Here is a 19,057-nt window from a genome sequence, read left to right on the forward strand (position 1 = left end):
CGCTACCTAGCGAATTCTATCAAATCTATCATTTCATTATCCACTTTGATCTCTACTCCCTTATACTATGAGTAGAAAGAGACCGATATAGCCACAAAATCATCAAGTTATTAATAGAATACGGTCGATAAATCAGCATATGTTAGATCCAATGTTTTCTAAAGAAAGATATACTGTGCTAGTACGAGAAGGATCAAAAGTAGTTCTTGTTAGCGATAGAGGGGTACAATATTCACGAGATATTCGTGACGTTAAGGTTGAAGGATTCGTCATTGACATCATCGTCATCATTGAAATTTCGGAAGCAGTTTTCTCGGTCAAAACACAAAGGTTCATTATGAAAATGTATTCACTGTGTTCCAGACGGAGGATGAAATGCAGTGAATACATTTTCGTTATAAACATGTATGCTTTGAAAGAGAAAACTGCTTTCTAAATGTTAATGATGACAGCAATATCATTGACGAATCCTTCAACCTTAAGCTTGCATCGGAATGCGTGGAAAAACTCGGCGAAAATGAAGACGACGAAGCAGATGATGAGCTGTTTGCTGGTCATGATTCAGTTGTTTTTGGCGGAGGAAACGCTGAAAATGGCACAGAAAATTATACAAATCGGTCTGAAATAAAGCACAAAAGAGTTGTGAGGAAGCCAGAACGTTATAAGGATATGTTTCTGTATCGGATCTATCAATGAAGAGTAGGGGAGATAAGAGATGTAGAGTACATGACAGGCAAAATAAAAAATTAAATGAAAATGTTATTACCGTGTTCTGATTTGGAATTTCTATATAAAGATGACGCATACTCCCTTTTGAAATGAAACACTAGAAATATTTTAATTCAAATTAATACAAAAATAATATTGTTCTTGTGCGTATTGGTAACGGGTATAACATTTTACTGAACCATGCGACGATATGCATGTTCAGACTGCATGATGAAATGGTGTTGGTTTTGGATCAGTTTTAGGAGGCAGTTTCCCGAGAGATTTACGCACGTACGGATGCGACACCGGGGAAGCTCGAAGAAAAAATAAGATGAGCCGATCATCCGGTCCTACCGGTAATACTACCGGTCACTACAGAGTGCAGAACGGTTTTGGAGGAGTAGAACGCAGCGAGGGCGGTAATGCTGCAGCAAGGGACTCAACAGAACGTGGAACGTTACAAACAGAAGCGGAAACAGCAGACCCGCCTCTTTCGGGAGAAAAAGCGCCGCCTGGAAGAAGCGGAGTGTGAAGAAACACGGAAGTTCTATCAGAAGCTCAACGCATCCCGCAACGTCTTCGTGCCGCGAGCCGAAACATGCAGGGATAAAGACGGAGGGCTCTTGACGGACGGACGTGAGGTGATTTAAAGGTGGAAGCAGAACTTTCATCAGCACCTGAATGGTGTGGAGAACGTAGGCACGGGAGACAACGGCAACGGAAGAAATGACGACGCCAGTGCAGCGGAGGAGGGAAATGAACTAACTCCCGTGCTGAGGGAAGTTAAGGATGCCATTCACCAGCTCAAAGCCAACAAAGCAGCTGGTAAGGATGGTATCGTAGCTGAACCTTGAGCTGAACTCATCAAGATGGTGTTGAAAAATGAGAGTGAGTTGGTTAGTGGAAGCCCGGACCGTCCGACCTAAACTTCTTGTAATTATTACTGTGGCACTGTGGCAATGCCACAGTGTGGCATGTGTGGCCATTTGGCTACTAAGATATTGGAAGCTTTCAACATTCTTCACTGATTTCCCAGCTACCGTAAAGCTGGAAGGGTTGACCGTGTTTACATCCAATGATTTGGTCTTTTTTTTTTTTTATTTAGCAACAATTACAATTACAACTATAACATACACACAAACTTAAAACTATTGGCTCTCCCGGTGTTAAACCATAACTGAGCCGTGATTCGACTTGAATGATTTGGTCTTGTTGACGTTGATGGTAAGACCTGCCGCTGAGGAGCGATTGGCAAGATCATCGAGCTTGCTCTGCATATCAGAGCGCCGTTGAGCTAGGAGAGCAACGTCATCAGCCTGTTGGAAGTCATTTAGGTTCTCCATGGTGATGGGTTGCCACAGCAATCCACGATTTGGTTCACGGTCAATCGCACCAACCAGGATCTCGTCGATTACGATGAGGAACAGTATCGGTGATAGAATACATCCTGGCCTCACTCCAGCAACGACTCGGATGGGATCGGACAAAGCACCGTTGTGCAGTACTCTGCACCAATAGAAATACACTATTCTAGTTATTCTACTTCTGCACCAGAGTATCTGTACGCACAAATCTCTTTACGAGATTGAGAAAAGTTGGCTGTGTGTACATGAAAATTCCTTGAGCTTGAGACTCGCGATGTTGGAGCACATCACATTAGCATTGGGAGTCTCAATGAGACATCTCAATGAGACAAGCTCCAGGAGGCTCTAGGTACAGCTTTGGCGCTGTCCATAAACTACGTAGACTCTATTTTGGAAATCTCAGACCCCCCCCTCCCCCCTCGTAGACTTTCGTCCATACAAAATTTTCGAAATTTGTAAGGACCGTAGACTTCAGCCAGACCCCCCCGTCCCCCCCTCAGAGTCTACGTAGTTTATGGACAGCCCCTTTTTATTACCAGACACCGACTTGATACACTCTCAAAAACTTCACTAGGTCTAGGATTACATTTGGGATTGGGTTGACGTATTCCAGGAGTGGAGGGGATTCTAGTTATAAGTATTATAAATATTCTGGGGCAGATGAAAAGCAGTCGGAGGTTCTTTTACGACGGGAAACGGGGTACCTAAGAGGAACAATCCTGGAACGAGCGTCTTTCCTAGTGATGTGAATATGTCCAATGTTTCTAATGTTTTGAGAAACTTCATAAGAGTGTTGTTGATACTCGTTTGGTCAGTTCGTGTGCTTGCGATTGGTGATTTTTTGGACGTGTTTTGATTGACTAATGGAGAGGAATGAAGGAAAATGGTTCTAACGTTTCATCAATTCGTAGATTGTAATCGGCGGGATTTGTAAAATATTGGGGCAATATGATCTACACAATCAAGTTGAACGTATGCACCCAGTGCGCCGGAGTTGTGTACCTTACATAGATTCTACAGAAGGTGAGCTATTATGTAGGCTTTGTTTAGGGATATTGCCACCTCGATTGATGCAACCAAAACCTATATTTATTGAATCACCAATTCAGCCAAGTTTGCGAGCCGTCTGCGATAGGGTGAAGAGGTACCGAACCGCTTCGATAATCCTCGAGGAAACGTCATAATCCGTGCACCTATGTTGATCTTGGTGCCGCCATCTTCCGCGATTTGGCTACCAAGATATTGGAAGCTTTCAACATTCGCTACTGCTTTCCCAGCTAACGTAAAATTGGAAAAGTTGACCGTGTTATCATTCATCGATTTGGTCTCATTGACGTTGATGGTAAGATCTGCCGCTGAGGAGCGATTGGCAAGATCATCGAGCTTGCTCTGCATATCAGAGCGCCGTTGAGCTAGAAGAGCAACGTCATCAGCCTGTTGGAAGTCATTTAGGTACTCCTTGGTAATGGGCTGCCACAGCAATACCCGATTTGGTTCACGGTCAATCGCACCTACCAGGGTCTCATCGATTACGATGAGGAACAGTAGCGGTGATAGTATACATCCTTGCCTCACTCCAGCAACGACCCGGATGGGATCGAACAAAACACCGTTGTGTAGTACTCTGCACGAAAATGCCCTATACTGTGCTTCAATGAGGCCGGTGATTTTCTCAGGGAGACCCTTGCGCCTGAGGGCTTCCCACATGTTTCCGTGATTGAGACGGTCGATAGCTTTTTTGTAATCAATAAACACCATAGAGAGAGTCTTGGAATTCAATGATTTGCTCCAGAATGATACGGAGCGTGACAATATGGTCCACATAGGATCGTCCGGCACTGAATCCTGCTTGCTGCCATCGGAGAGTTGCATCAATCTTCTCCTGTATCCGGTTAAGGATCACTTTGCAGAGGACTTTGAGAACGATACACAGTAACATGATCTCCCGCCAATTATCGCATACAGTCAGGTCACCCTTTTTGGGTACCTTTACTAAGACGCCTTGCATCCAGTCGGCCAGAAATGTCGCGGTTTCCCATATGTTGCAGAATAATTGATGCAGTAGTTGTGCGGATACTACGGGGTCAGCTTTGAGCATCTCAGCTGATATGCGATCTACCCCTGGGGCTCTGTTCGATTTCATGCTTCGGATGGCTGTTTCTATCTCCTTCACTGATGAAGCATCGGTGTTGACACGGGTAATGCGGATAATGCTGAGGTGTTGATGGCGCACCGACACTTGAAAATGGTTTCCAAAGTGCTCGAACCAGCGTTTCAACTGCGGTCAGCCGACCTGGTCAGTAACTGTCCAGACGTGTGTTTCACGGGCATCGTAGCATTCATCTTGGTTCCACTAAGGTGACGTGAGACATCGTAGAGGAGACGGATGTCGCCTGTGTTTGCGGCTAGATTGCAACATGGATTTTATCAGGAATTCTCCCTGGAGTTTCTCCTGGGATTCCTTTAGGGATTCCACCAGGAAAACATCCCAGGATTCCCTTATTGATTCCTCCCGGAATTTCTTTATTATTTTTCCCCAGATTCCCCTAGGAGCTTTATTCCAGATTTCATTCAGAATTTAATTCAAGTATTCTCCCCGAGATTTCTTTAGGGGGTTCTCTCGGGATTCGTTATGGGATTCCTTCGTTGACTTCTCTCGGGATTCCTTTCGGTATTCCTTCTGGTATAGCGTCCGAGATCCATATGGAGATTTTTCCCGTGATTCCATCATTGATGGTTTCCTTTAGGAATTTACTCGGTATACCTTCGGAATTTCTCCAGAGGTTCTTTCAATAATTCCTTTAGAGAAATTCAAGCTACCATGGATTTCTTCCTTTAAGGTTTCCTACAGGGTTCTTTCAGAGATCCCTCCCGGAATCCTTTTAAAGATTCCACCAGTATATTCAAAGGGGCTGCGTTTGAGTTTTTCTCAGAGATTTTTGTAAGATTTTTTTAGGACTTTTCAGAGATTTCTGCCGAGATTCTGTGCACATGAGGTGTGAGCAACCTCCAGAACTCTGCCCAAGGTTTTTCCCGGGATTCCTTTATCGATTTCTGCTGGCCTTTCATTATGTACTCTTTCCGGGAATACTTCAGAATGTATTCCAAGGATTCCTTTATTGAATATTTTTGAGCTTGCCTTTGAGATTCCTTCTAAAACTGTTCAGAAATTGTTTCAGCGATTCACCCTGAGTTTCTCCCGAGATTCTTCCATAGAATCCTTCCGAGATTCTCTCAATGATTTCTCAAGAAGATTCATTCAGGTATTCCTTAAAGATTCCTGTCGGGATTCCTTCCTAGCTTTCTTCTGAAATTTCTCCAGAGATTCCATGCGGGAATTTTGCCGGGATTCCCCAGGTGTAGCAGCTTGGGTACAATTTTGAGCCACGAGCTCACAGTGTCCAATGACGGACCTATCACACACCCGGGAAATAGTCGAAATTGGCCTGTCTATAAACTGTATCGGTGAATAGGAGTGGGGTGGGGGTTGGTTTGTTCATGCCTTGTCAAAGTCTACAGTCCATACAAATCTATTAAAATTCATGGAAAAAAGTCTACGAGCGGAGGAGTCTGAGAAGGCCAAAACTTAGTACGTATAGTTAATGGACAGTGTCAAGGATATGATGGGCAGAGCATGTTGCAAGACAGTGGTTGATTAAGAATTGTCAATGTAAAGATATGTGAATAAATTCAAGAACGAGTAGCATTGTACTAGCATATCACGAACAGTTCTGGAACATCTCGAACAACACTTGAATAAAAAACCGCATATGCTTCCTGATGTTTAATACTTTTACTACATTGAATATACCTTTATTACCACATTTCATTCAGATGCTGTGTAGTACAACGAATAATATATCGTAACTCTCAGCTACCGAATTTTGTTTAGTCATATTCCGTAATATTTTACTTCTAATCGGATTTGTGTCTGTTTTTCTGTTAGTTTCTGTCCATACATCTATAGTTCTCAAATATCACCGAACAATGTAACAATTGCGAATAAATCTTTTGTTCCTTCCCGTGTCTCAGATTTCTCTTCTAGATCTATCCTTAAAGCATAATGATATGTACGGTTTTGGGGTTGGATTAGTAACACAGTTTCTTAAAAATCAAGCAGCTTTGTGGAACAAACAATCGGTAAGCACACCCTAAAACTGCGCGGTCGCTTACCTACTTAAGGTTTATGATATGTATCTTTGATTTCGAATGCCGTTGAGTGTTGAGTAACTTTTTTTTGTAGGAACGGGCTTGGTCGCTGGCTCTCTAAAATGGTCTTGTGGTTACAAATCGAGTTTAAAACTGTTCAACATGGGCGCTTGTTTGGTGACTCTAATCCATTTGTGTTTGTGATTTGGAGGAAACCGATTCGGTGTGAGTTCAGGTGGAGGGACAACGATGTGTGTGATTGAAGGTGCAGCGAAGCTTCAATGTGAGTCAATGAGGGTAGGGCAGGACACTAAACCTAATGGAGGAAATTGATATGAGTAAATTACTAGTGTTTTGTGTTGTTGTATTTGTAAAACAGAATCTGTTTATTTGATACTACTAAAATTATAAAAGTATAGTAAGGAATAACAAAATATCTGTGCACAAGTCGATTGACTTAAAAGCTTAAGGTTTTAAATTTTTGTAAAGTCGTTCCTAGAATGCCATTCGATTTCTGTTTGTCTCTTCAAATGGGACACGTTTCGCTTCAAGCGAAACACTTTCACAACTTTGTCTAATACTTAAAACTAGAAAGTTAAAACATACATGAATGCGTATGCCAAGCACATTTACATCTACATTGACGAGTTTCTCGTAAAAGATTCACTGTTTCACTTTTGCTATCTGTAATCGGAATGTGATGTCCTCTTATAACACATTTTCGCTCAACACTGAATCCCACCTAGCGTTTTAAAATTCCATATCATTTATGCTTCGTCTAAAGAGTGTATAATCATATCAACAGTGTTAGACCATGTCAGTGGTGTATAATAAGTAAATGTTGTGTCTCCTAATCGTTTTCCTGGTTTACATGCACTTTTCTGTCGTTAGCACCATTCTAGAGCAAGATCTCAGGGTTGTAGTCATCCCTACAATAGTCGATTGCTAAGCCCGCCCGGATAGATTGGTTAGTAAGATGTGTCAGATTTTTGTTTTGGTACCATAGCCGTATGATACCGATTCCCCTTCGCTCTCTCTAAGCTAAACTCGGCAAGTTTGAGATCATTAGTTCAAGGGATCCTCGCTTAAGCTACCGGTCGGTTGGCGAACAGCTGATCGATGATCGCTTCGTCGGCCAGGGTTGAAGTGTCACCCACTTCCCGATCGTTGATCGCCACTTTCCGCAGTACACGTCGCATGATCTTGCCGGATCGCGTCTTTGGGAGTCCTGGAGCATGCTGGATCACATCCGGCTGAGCAAACGGGCCGATTCGTTCCCTTACCAAGATCTTCAATTCGTTGGTGAGCGTCTTGTCGAAGGCTTCGTTCTGGTTGGGGGTAATGAAACAGTACAAACATTCACCCTTGACGGGGTGAGGTCGTGACACAACGGCCGCTTCCGATACGCGTGGATGCTCGGTAAGGACTGACTCAACTTCGGCGGTGGACATCAAGTGACCGGAAACGTTGAGCATGTCGTCCACGCGGCCAGTGATCCAGTAGTAACCATCGGCATCCCGTCGAGCACCTACGGAGAAACGAACGTATTAGAGGTAATCTCTATGAAACTCACCGCGGAGGATCTTACCATCTCCAGTGCAGTAGAATCCGTTGAACTTGGAGAAATACGTGGACTCATACCGGGGATGGTTGTTGAACAGAGTTCGCATCATTCCTGGCCAGGGTTGCGAGAATACCAGATAACCTTCGCCTTCGCCCTTGATTTCGTTGCCACTTTCATCCAGCAGGGTCGGCTTCACTCCGAAGAATGGGAAGGACTGCAATAGAATAGATAAAAATGTTAAGAATAATTCGCAATGCACTATTGTAATTTGATAATTTAGATGAGATGAAGCTTATGTTCCAAGTGTCTTCGACAATATTCGTAAGTCTGTGAGCCTTATTACCACAAAAAACATGAATAAGATCACGTAGCGGTATACGAAATACATAATTTATGAAAGTATTTCTGACGCCAAGGACGTTTGTCTGGTGCAGGAAGAAACCAGAAAATCTAAATATTTAATTGCGCGACAGAAAAAAGTCAAACTTTTGGAATTCTCCTTCTCGTAAAAAAAGTTGTTGAATCATGTGCCCGGCTGATGAATGTGAATGGAAATGTGAATTCAGGGCGATTCAACAAACTTCAGGAGATTCACAGAGTGGTTTTAAGGGACTTCGGAGGCATTTGAAGGTTTTTTTTTGAGGTTTTCTTGAGATATTAGAAAGGCTTCAAGATATTTTGAGGCATTTCTGCAAGTTTCAAGGAGTTCCCAGGCTTTCAACACAGCTCCAAACGAGATCATAGAGCGGTGTCAAGGCGTTTCTAGAGGACTCCAGGGAGCTTCAGGGGATTTCAGATGAGTTCCGATGGTCTACTGAGAGGACTTCGATGGAGACCCAGTCAACCAGTGATCGTATAAGATGTTGAATAAGATGTTAAAGTGGAGGCGATATGCGTACATTTTACATGCGCCTAAATGGAGGCATGCACGCATATGGCCTCCACTTTATCATCTTATGCAACATCTTACACGATGACTGGTTGTCTGGGGAGATTCAAGGAAGTTTTAGAGGTATTTCAAAGCGTTTCAAGGCATTTCAGGGCATTTTAGTGCGTTTTAAGGTTCTTCAGAGAGGCTTTAGAGGGCTTCAGAAAGGACGTTTCAGGGGGTTTCAGAGGCCTTTCAAGGCATTTTAGCTCATTTCATGGGGCTTTGGAGGAGTTCACGAGGGTTTCGGAGTCTTCACAGGCTTTTAGTTGAGCTTCAGGGGAGTTTTATGGGGGTTCAAAGGTGTTACAAGGCGTTTCAGGGTGTTCTAGTGCATTTGAGGGAGCTTCAGAGAGGTTCCCTGAAGATTTTGGGGGATTCACAGGGTTTCAAGTGACCTTCAGGTGGACTTCAGGGGGTTTCAAAGGCGTTTTAAGACGTTTCAAAGCGTTTCAGGATGTTGCAAGATGTTTTAAAGAGGTTCCCGGGATATTAGGAAGCTTCATGGGTATTACAGAGGCTATCAAAGGTGTTTCTATGCCTTTTAGGAGGTTTCAATGGAGCTCCGGGGAATTTTGGGGATCTCAAAGACTTTCAGTTGAGCTTCATCAGATTTTCAGTAGGGTTTTAGGATATTCAGAGGCGCTTCAAAACGTTTCAAAGAGTTTCAAGGATTTCTTAGAATTCCGCATTTTCACCAGCTTTCAGGTGAGTTTCAGGGGCGTTTCAGAATGGCTTGAAGACGTTTCAGAGTGATTGCGCTTGTAGGCTCGATTACTTCTTCTCAAGGGAGCTCTTGGAGACCCTTAAAGAATCACTTAATTGATCTCTTTCAAGGCTGTGTGGGTATGAACTTTAATAATAATAATGCTCCAACTGATCCCAGAGTACTTGTAGATCCGATAGCATCTCTATCTGAAGCCTCTTGAAACTCTCTTGAAGTCCCCTGAAACTCATTGAAACGCCTCTAAAACCCTCCGGAGTCTCTGGATGTGCTTTGAGTGTGAATATACCGACACTGGTAATGAGTGAAGCAGTAAGCAGTAAAGATTTAGGAGTGCGTAGTTAGGTGTAAGCAATTGAGAGTGATGAGTAAGAAGTTAGTAGTCAGGAATGAGCAGTGAAAAGTGAGGAGTAAAATTAAGTTGTGAGGAGTAAGAGACGAGTATTAGATAATGCACAGTAAGAAGTTTGAAGCAGTGAGAAGAAATTAGTGAGAAGAGAGCAGCGAGGCACGAGTGAGGCACGGTGTCAAAATTTCGATTATTATCGAACATTCATGTACCTCGGATTTTTCTTCGAAAATGATAAGTATTTGGGCTATATATTCATAATCGGAAAACCAGCAAATATTTCATCGGCGAAAATTTTTCCATACATTTTGTATGGGACGTTGTTTGGGCTAAAATAGTAATTATAGATTTTCAGTATTGAAAATAGCCAAAAACTCAGCTAACTCAAATTTTCCCCGATAGAATATTTTCAAATTTTGCATTTATACATTATAGCCGAAATTCTAATATTCTATGAAAAAAAAAATCCAAGGTACATGAAATTTCGATAATAATCAAAATTTTGACACCGTGTGAGGAGTGAGCAATGAGCAATGAAGGGTGAGCAGTAAAGCGTGAAGAGTGTGGAGCGAGCGAAAAGTAATCAGTAAGCAGTGAGCATTGAAAAGTGTCGAGTGAGTTGTGAGGAGTGTGGATCAATGAGGAGTGAGGAGTGAGAAGTAAGCAGCAAAAAAATTAAAAGTAATAAGTTGGCAGTGAGAAGATATAAACATAAAATTAAGAACAAGGAGAGTGAATACGTGAGGAGTGAGAGCTCAGGAGTTTGGGGTTAGAAGTTAGGTAAGATCAGTAAGAAATGATCAGTGTGGAGTGATCAGTGAAGAGAGAAGGAAATAAGAAATGAGTAAAAAGAAATTGGTAGGGAGTAAAGTGAAGTGAAAAGTGAGTACGGGTCGGACTCGATTATCCGGAAGCTTCTGAAGGTTCCAATTAATATATCTTAGGAAAGGAACGTTCTAGAAAGCTGAATTTTTTACTGACTGCTTTCAAGTTTGGCTTGATTAAATGTTCAAATAAATGTCAGTGGTTTATACAACATTCCGTTCTCCACCAGATATATGTTTGAGTAGCTTCAGACGTTGACTCCGGATGATCGAGTCCGACCTGTAATGAGGAATATGCAGTGAAAGATGAGACAAGAGAAGGGAGCAGTGAAGAATGACAATAAGGAGTGTTGAGTAGAGTGAGAAGTGAACTGTAACGAATGAGCAGTAAAAAGCACAGAATGAGAAGCATGATAAAGTGAGATGTGAGAAATGAGAATGAGGAGTGATGTAAAAGTAAACAGGAGTGCGCGTAGTTGGTAGTGAAGAATCACAAGTGAGAAATAACCAGTAAGAGAAGAAAAAGAAAAATTAGGATCCTGGGGTATGAAGCATTGAAGAGTGTAAAGTGAGAAGTGAGACTGTAACGCAGGTATGTTTGTAAGACGCATCATGTACATACACCAGAGCAGACACAACTATGAAAATGCATGTAGTAAAGGTAAAGTAAAGGTAAAATAAATGTAAAGTGAAGGTAAGTAAAGGTAAAGTAAAGGTAAAGTAAAGGTAAAGTAAAGGTAAAGTAAAGGTAAAGTAAAGGTAAAGTAAAGGTAAAGTAAAGGTAAAGTAAAGGTAAAGTAAAGGTAAAGTAAAGATAAAGTAAAGGTAAAGTAAAGGTAAAGTAAAGGTAAAGTAAAGGTAAAGTAAAAGTAAAGTGAAGGTAAAGTAAAGGCAAAGCAAAGGTAAAGTAAAGGTTAAGTAGAGTAAAAGTAAAGTAAAGGTTAAGTAAAGTAAAGGTAAAGTAAAGGTAAAGTAAGTGTAAAGAAAAGGTAAGGTAAAGGTAAAGTAAAGTTAAAATAAAGGTAACGTAAAGGTGGGCTTCGTGGCCGCGCGGCTAGAGGCGTCAGTCATCTAAGGCGCTTCGTAAGCTTCGGAGTGTGGTTTCGATTCCCGCTCCAGTCGGGGAAATCTTTTCGTCAAACGGAAAATTCTCTACTGGGCCACTGGGTGTCCGTTATCTAATTTTAGTGCTTGTTCAGTTTGTACAACCTCTGGTTGATGACGGTGTTGTCTTTTTTTAAGTAAATGTTAGGTAAAGGTAAAGTAAAGTAAAGCTCGCAGTAATTTCTAAAACTCTTTGAAATCCACTGCAATAATGCCTTGAAACGTCTATGAGACTACCGTAGGCTTGCTTTAAATTGTACTGAAGCTCCCGGAAATACTATGGGACCTCTTGAAACGCCTTTAAATTCCTAAGTAAACCCAAGGTTGCGACCATTCATTTGCAAAGATTTACATTCATTTGCTATTATCTCAGTTCAGAAGCATGCTATCGAAAAACAATGTATGGATGAATTTAACCTTGTAGTTTTATCTGAAAGTTTGCCAAATAACATTGGGGTCGCACACGCATTCCAAAGTCTGTAAACTGTAAACCTCATTGAGACTCCTCTCATGCTTGACTGAAGCCCGCTAAAATCCATTGAAACTCCTGAAAACCCCTCAGGAAGGGTTGAGATCTCCATGGGATTCTCTTCAAGCTCTGCTGAAACTCCCTGAAACTCCCCGAAATACTTGAAACCTCTTTTAAATCGTTCAGAAAACCCTCTGAACTCCTTGAAACCCCTTAGAAAATCCCTGTCAGACTTCCGTAGGATTCCCCTTGAACTCTGCTGAAACTTCCTGAAACCTTTGAAACTTCTTGGGATGCATAGAGCCGTCAATAAATTCCTCAGAAAATCCCCCGAGACTCTCTTTATACTATACTGAAGTCCCGTGAAACCCTCTCTGCCGTAATTCTGCAAAGTGACGTAAGCGCCATTCAATATTCCGAGCTTTTTGAGTATTAATCTAAATAAAGATGAAAGATTCCGTCGTAATCTTTTCATTAAAATGCATCTATGGAATAAAACTTAGAGAATAACCAAGAGTTTAATGCAAAACAACAAAAAATGTGCCAAAACTGTGAATGTCGCTTACGTCACTTTGCAGAATCACGGCAGCCCTGAAATCCACTGAAACGCTTTGAAATCTCCAAGAAAACCCCCGGGGGCATCCGTAGGCTTTCCTCATACTCTACTAAAAGTTCCAGAAACACCCCGAAATACTCTGCAATCTACTGGAAACCTCCTGAAAAGACAATAGCTACTCCCCTCGAAAGCCCCTCAAATGTCTTAAAACTCGTCGAAAACCTTCTTATACCTCTCTGAAGCTCTTCTGAAAGTCCTAGAAACCACCTGAAAACCCCTGAAAATCCCGCTGATACGCCTTGAAACCCCTCTGAAATTTTCTGGAGTGCTCCAGAAAGCCTTCTGCAACCCCAGAGACGCCTTAAACCACCCCGAAACCCAGCTGAAACTCCCCTTAAACCCTTCTGTTGTTGCTGTTGTTGGAGAGGAAGCCTACTTATGAGCTGAGAATCAAAACTTTTTGATATATAATAAATAATAACCTATTTTTTGTCAACTAACAATCGTACGTAGAATATCAAGTTTGAAATTTGTTGAATGTTGAAAAATTAAAAAAAAATTAAAGATGATCATTACCATCCAAAAACATCAAACAATATACTTACAGCTGATCCTGGTTTCATGGGAGTAGCACCGGGTAGCGGAGTTATCACGTGTCCTCCCGTTTCCGTTTGCCAGAAGGTGTCCACAATGGCACACTTCTCCTTGCCAACAACTTTGTAGTACCACATCCACGCTTCCGGATTGATCGGCTCTCCGACACTTCCAAGAACTCTGCAGAAATGTCATCATATCATTAGTTGGCGTTCAACCCCCGAAACCTCAGAGCCTTACCTCAGCGAAGAAAGGTCATGTTTCATCACAGGCTCATCACCGAACTTCATCAGCGATCGCAGCGCCGTTGGTGCCGTGTAGAACTGTGTCACCTTGTACTTGTCCACCACTTCCCAGTAGCGGTCGTTATCCGGGAAGAACGGAGTACCTTCGAACATCACCGACGTGGCACCGTTTGCCAGTGGTCCGTACAACACATACGTATGCCCAGTGATCCAACCAATATCGGCCGTGCACCAGTAGACGTCATGGGGCTTGTAGTCGAACACGATCTTGAAGGTCGTCGCAGCGTACATCAGATACCCGGCTGTGGTATGCAACACTCCCTTCGGCTTTCCCGTTGATCCACTAGTGTACAGCATGAAAAGTGGATCCTCCGCTGCCATCCACTCCGGATAGCAAGCCGGTTCGGCCTCTTCCATTTCCTGATGCCACCAATAGTCGCGATCGTCTGTCCATGGAGTCTGCAGATCAAATCAAGCTTTAGCCTCTTTAATCATGTCCCAACACCCCGCAACCAACTTACATCAAAAACTCCATCCCAGTCCGGTTTACCGGGTGTCACCCGATTGATGTGCGCCACCACGATGCAAGTCTCCACGTGGTGTCCCATTTCGTCGGCCTTGGCCAACGCCTGATCACAGATGTCCTTCAGGTGGAGAACCTTCTCACCTCGCCACGCTCCATCAGCGGTAATCAGCACCTTGGCCTGGCAATCGTGCATCCGTTCGGCCAACGAATCCGACGAGAAGCCTGCAAACTACATGGACATTCTTAGAAACTTGAAAAACTCGGAGAAGAAACTCGGAAACCTACCACAATCGAGTGCACGGCACCGATCCGAGCGCAGGCCAACATCGCCACCGGCAGTTCCATCGTCATGGGCATGTAGATCGACACGCGGTCGCCCTTCTGGACACCGTGGGACTTGAGCACGTTGGCGAAGCGGCATACCTCCTCGAGCAGCTTGCGGTACGTGAGCCGGCTGTAGTCGTCCGGGTGGTTTCCTTCCCTGAAAATGAGAAATGTAATGTTAGAATAATTTTAACACGTGATCGAACTTATCGTTAATGAGCATCTCAGAACATAATCTGATACAAATGTCAATTGACGTAAGTATTCCAAGAAGGATCTTTGGAGGAATTTTTGAAGGTATTCTCGTAAAAGCCTTGAAACTATCACTGGAGGAAGCCCTCGAGGTGTCCTTGTAAGAATTTCTGAAGGGAAACACTGGAGAAATTCTTCAAAAATTATTTTCGGAGTATTCTCGGAAAACTCTTAAATGATGGAATTCTTGGAAAAATCCTTTAATTTACATGAAGGAATTCCTGGACGAATAGTTTAAATGCATTAAAAAATGTCTTTAGAAATTTTAAAAGCAACTCCAGGAATTCGTGGTGCATTTTCTAGAGAAATTTCGGGAGGAAACCCTGGGAAAATTTCTAAAGAGTCTTATCTGGGTGAATTCCTGAAAAATTTCCTGGAGAAATGTCTAAACGCGCTTCTAGCATTTAAGTACTTTTACTTATATTTAAAGTAAGTCATAGCAACAGAAAACAATACCCGGGTAAACGTGAATATCATAATCATATCTTAAAACGATCAAATTTTGATATCATATCTTAATATGATATTGATGAGATATTTAAAAAATGCCAAATATCTGCTTAATATCTCATCGTGATATGATTTCAAAATTAGTTCTTTATTTGATCTTTGGAAAGCCTTGTGCAACCCGCTGTATAAATGTCGAAATTTCCCAACATTGCACATGAAAACAATTTTCAATTTTCAACTTTCATTATGCGCCGTCACCAACTAACGTAACGCTTCAGGAGATAGGGGTTTAATAAATTACGTAACGCTTCAGGGGAATAAGAAATACAGCCTAGCCCTTATGTTCACCACAAATTTTACAAACGAGCACTGGGACAAAAAGGAAGTAGAAGTGCCCTTCATTTTCAATAAGCGGGTGTATAGATGTGGATTCCGGATCACCGGACAATTTGGGAGCTTTATCGACCAGCTAAGCAAAAAAAAACGACCATTTCGAAAAACGAATCATTTAATTCTAGATTCAACAAAACATACCGCTGCAGACGACCAGCTTTTTGAGTTTCAACCAACAAATTACGTAGTGATTCTGCCTCGGGTATACGAACAGACGACCGTCGTGACGATTACGATTTTCTGAATGTTTCCAAAGCTTTTCTGGGCGACAGTTTACAATAGGGCACGTTCAGTGAAGTACTAGATTTTCAGCTGATTTTTTTATGGCTAGAAGGTAAATTCTCCGTTTCTGCAACGAAATTATGCAAAAAGCGTGGGTATTATAATTCCTTGCCTTATTTAATGTAGTTAGAACAAAACTTTGGAAAACTTTGTTGCAAGAAATGGAGAAAACAATAACACAGTTACCCAAAGTTTTGCTCAAACTTCATTGAATTAGGCAAGGAATCATGATAGCAGCACTTTTTGTGTCATTTCATTGCAGAAATGGAGAATTTACCTTCTCACTATATAAAAATTCAGCTCATTACAACAATCAAGTACTTCACTGATTGCGTCCTAATGGTGGTAACATAGATTTAACTTCAAGATATTAAGGTCAGGAACAAATCCAGTGCAATTTGTGACGCCATTCGCTCCCCCAGTAATTTTACCTGCTCTGCATTTCGCTTGAAGCGGCGCGTTAAATCTTCAATAGGACAGATCGGTGAAGTACTAGATTTGTAGTAACGAGCTGAATTTTAGTATGGTTAGTAGGTCAATTCTCCGTTTCTGCAATAAAATGGTTCAAAAAGCGTGGGTATTATGATTCCTTGCCTAATTTGATGCTGTTTGAGCAAAACTTTGGGCAACAGTGTTGTTGTTTTCCCCATTTCTTGCAACATAAACAACAAAGTTATCCAAAGTTTTGCTCAAACAGCATCAAATTAGGCAAGGAATCATAATACCCACGCTTTTTGCACCATTTTATTACAGAAACGGAGAATTGACTCATCATACTAAAATTCAGCTCATTACTACAAATCTAGTACTACACCGAACGTGCCCCATTCGCCGCTCTTTTTCACTTTTCTATCAAAGCAAACTTATTCTAAAATTTTCGTAACCAAGGTAGAAGATTTGCTTGTTTGTTTATCCGGTTTATCCCAAAACTGAAAAATGGAGCATCATAAATCTATATTCTACCCAGCAGCGTGCGCCGTTTATAATGCTGAATCTGTTGGTAGCGCTAAACAGATTCTTAGGCTTCTGAGGGAAACAATCACAACCTTTTTCGACTCCGTGGTGGATCTAGTACAAAATTCGGACTTATCTCTTATTTCGTATTTTATTCGATTGGTCATATGCTGGTTTACATGGGAGGCAGCGGGCACTTTAGAGTCTTTGGGTATGCAGCTGGACAGCTGTCGGGCACTGATAGCCGAAATGGACTAGCAGCAAATAATAAGGGATGACCATTGTTCCCAGATCTTGACTGGTGCCGAGAGAGATGTGATAGGAACGACCCTCGAAACTCATGTGACAGAAGAGCTGGCCGCCTACGCGGCAAACTCCCTGTGGTGTAGCTCGAAGAGAAAAACTATTCTCGTATAACTGCCAGGCTAGACTTCCAGCGGTACCACCAACAAAGTTAAATCTATGGTACCACGGAACCCTAATTTTCGCGTATGCCAACATTTTCAGTGAACTTTACTTGGAGCAGTTCTTGAAATAAAATAATAGCGATAAAACCTTCAAGGAAGTCCTCGACTGATCCTGTGACGGATTTTCATAGATATTTTGGAAATGTTTCTTCCTATTGTTTGCACATAACTTTAATCAGTAAATCCATAGAATTAGCTTAAAAGACACTGACATCGTCTTCAGTCGGCGAAACGAAAATTTACCAACGAAAGGAGAAAAAATATTCTCGCAAAAAGTTTCATCGCCCGGAGCGGGAATCGAATCCTCAACCATGGTGTGATTAAAAGCTTGGTGACCGTAACCGCACGGCTACGAAGTTCCACAAATTTTTGAAAATTTTTTCACAAATTTCATCTCTCAATTTGCCAATTAGCAACATTTCGTGCCTTCTAATTACAAGTTTTTTCCAGTAAAGGGTGATACGGTCAAAATTTGGTCACACAATTTGTTTCATAACTTGAGACTGCGTACACCAAAACAGCTGATTTTTGGACCAGTATTGGTACATTATATGTAGCTTATACCATAAAATTTTCATCAAAATCGGTTTAGTATTTGCGGAGATATTGTGAATCCTGAAAACTGCAATTTTAAAATTTTGTACAAAGTGGATTAAAAAATAAAAACACATTTTTACTCTTTTTTTTATAGAGCCAGAAATACTGAACCAATTTCAATGAAAATTTTTCTGTGTGTTAAGTATACATATCAAAATGTTATGTAAAAATTTCATTCAATTTGATTCAGCCGTTACAAAGTTATACATATTTTCATAATAGTACTATTCTGTAAAATTTTGATAAAAATCGGAGCAGTATTGGTAGTTCTATAATCAAAATTGTGCTTTATTGACCTTAAATTTCCGAAAATTTACTATGGAGCGCCTTTGTACAAAATTTTAAAAAGGTAGGTCGATGGTTTTGTCTATATATCAACCAATACTCAATCGATTTTGATGAAAATTTTTTGGTATAAGCTACATATAATGTAGCATTACTGGTCCAAAATTCAGCTGTTTTGGTGTACGCAGTCTAAAGTTATGAAAAAAATTGTTTGACCAAATTTTGACCGTATCACCCTTTATGTTTCAGACATACCAGCTAACCTGGTAAAAATGCCAGTAAAATGGGCAATATGTATCATTGTACCCTTGCTTGCGTCACTTGGCGCAGTTCGGTCGTCCGAGCGTCCGACCGTGCCGAGCTCTCGACGCATACTAATTAGACACCAGCAAAACAAACTGCCTGGTGGCTAGGTATGCGGAGTGCGAGAGTAACTCTCGGCTTCATATAAATAACTCGCTCGCACTTGTAGGTAGTGGGCACAAACAGGAGTGTGTTGTGGATTGGCATCTAAGCCGAAAAGAGAGATGAGTTTGTGAAATAGGAGTGTTCACGGTGCGGCTTCGGAGTCAGTTTGGCTTTCTATTCCGCAGAACCATTACCTGTTCTGTGGCTTAGTTGGTTAAAGCGCCGGTCTAGCGAATACGGAGTCGTGGGTTCGAATCCCACCAGAACGCGATTTTTTTCACAAATTTCATCTCTCAATTTGCCAATTAGCAACATTTCGTGCCTTCTAATTACATGTTTTTTCCAGTAATCCCTAGACAATTTCCTAAAGGAACTCCTGAAGGAATGCCTGGAGGAACCTCTGGAGAAACTCCTGGAGTCATGCCTGTAAGAAATCATGGAGGAATCCTTAGAGAAATCCGTGGAGGAATTTCTGGATGATTTTCTTGATGACCTTTTAGTCAGAATTCCTGGAGTAATCCCTGATGGAACTTCTAGAGGA

The 19,057-nt window shown here is 41.7% G+C and overlaps 1 protein-coding gene across 1 annotated transcript; it reads right to left on the bottom strand.

Moving 5' to 3' along the window:
* Positions 1–5,843: 5,843 nt before the first annotated feature.
* Positions 5,844–14,585, bottom strand: LOC109400737 (acetyl-coenzyme A synthetase; the record flags this gene model as incomplete). Its single annotated transcript, XM_062853155.1, is given in 6 exon segments — positions 5,844–7,749; positions 7,810–7,999; positions 13,345–13,513; positions 13,574–14,037; positions 14,100–14,333; positions 14,390–14,585. Coding segments are annotated over 6 exon segments (1,696 nt in total), but the record flags the coding sequence as incomplete, so codon positions are not given.
* Between the last annotated feature and the right edge of the window lie 4,472 nt (positions 14,586–19,057).

This window comes from Aedes albopictus, chromosome 2 (assembly GCF_035046485.1).
Source record: "Aedes albopictus strain Foshan chromosome 2, AalbF5, whole genome shotgun sequence".
NCBI lineage: Eukaryota > Metazoa > Arthropoda > Insecta > Diptera > Culicidae > Aedes > Aedes albopictus.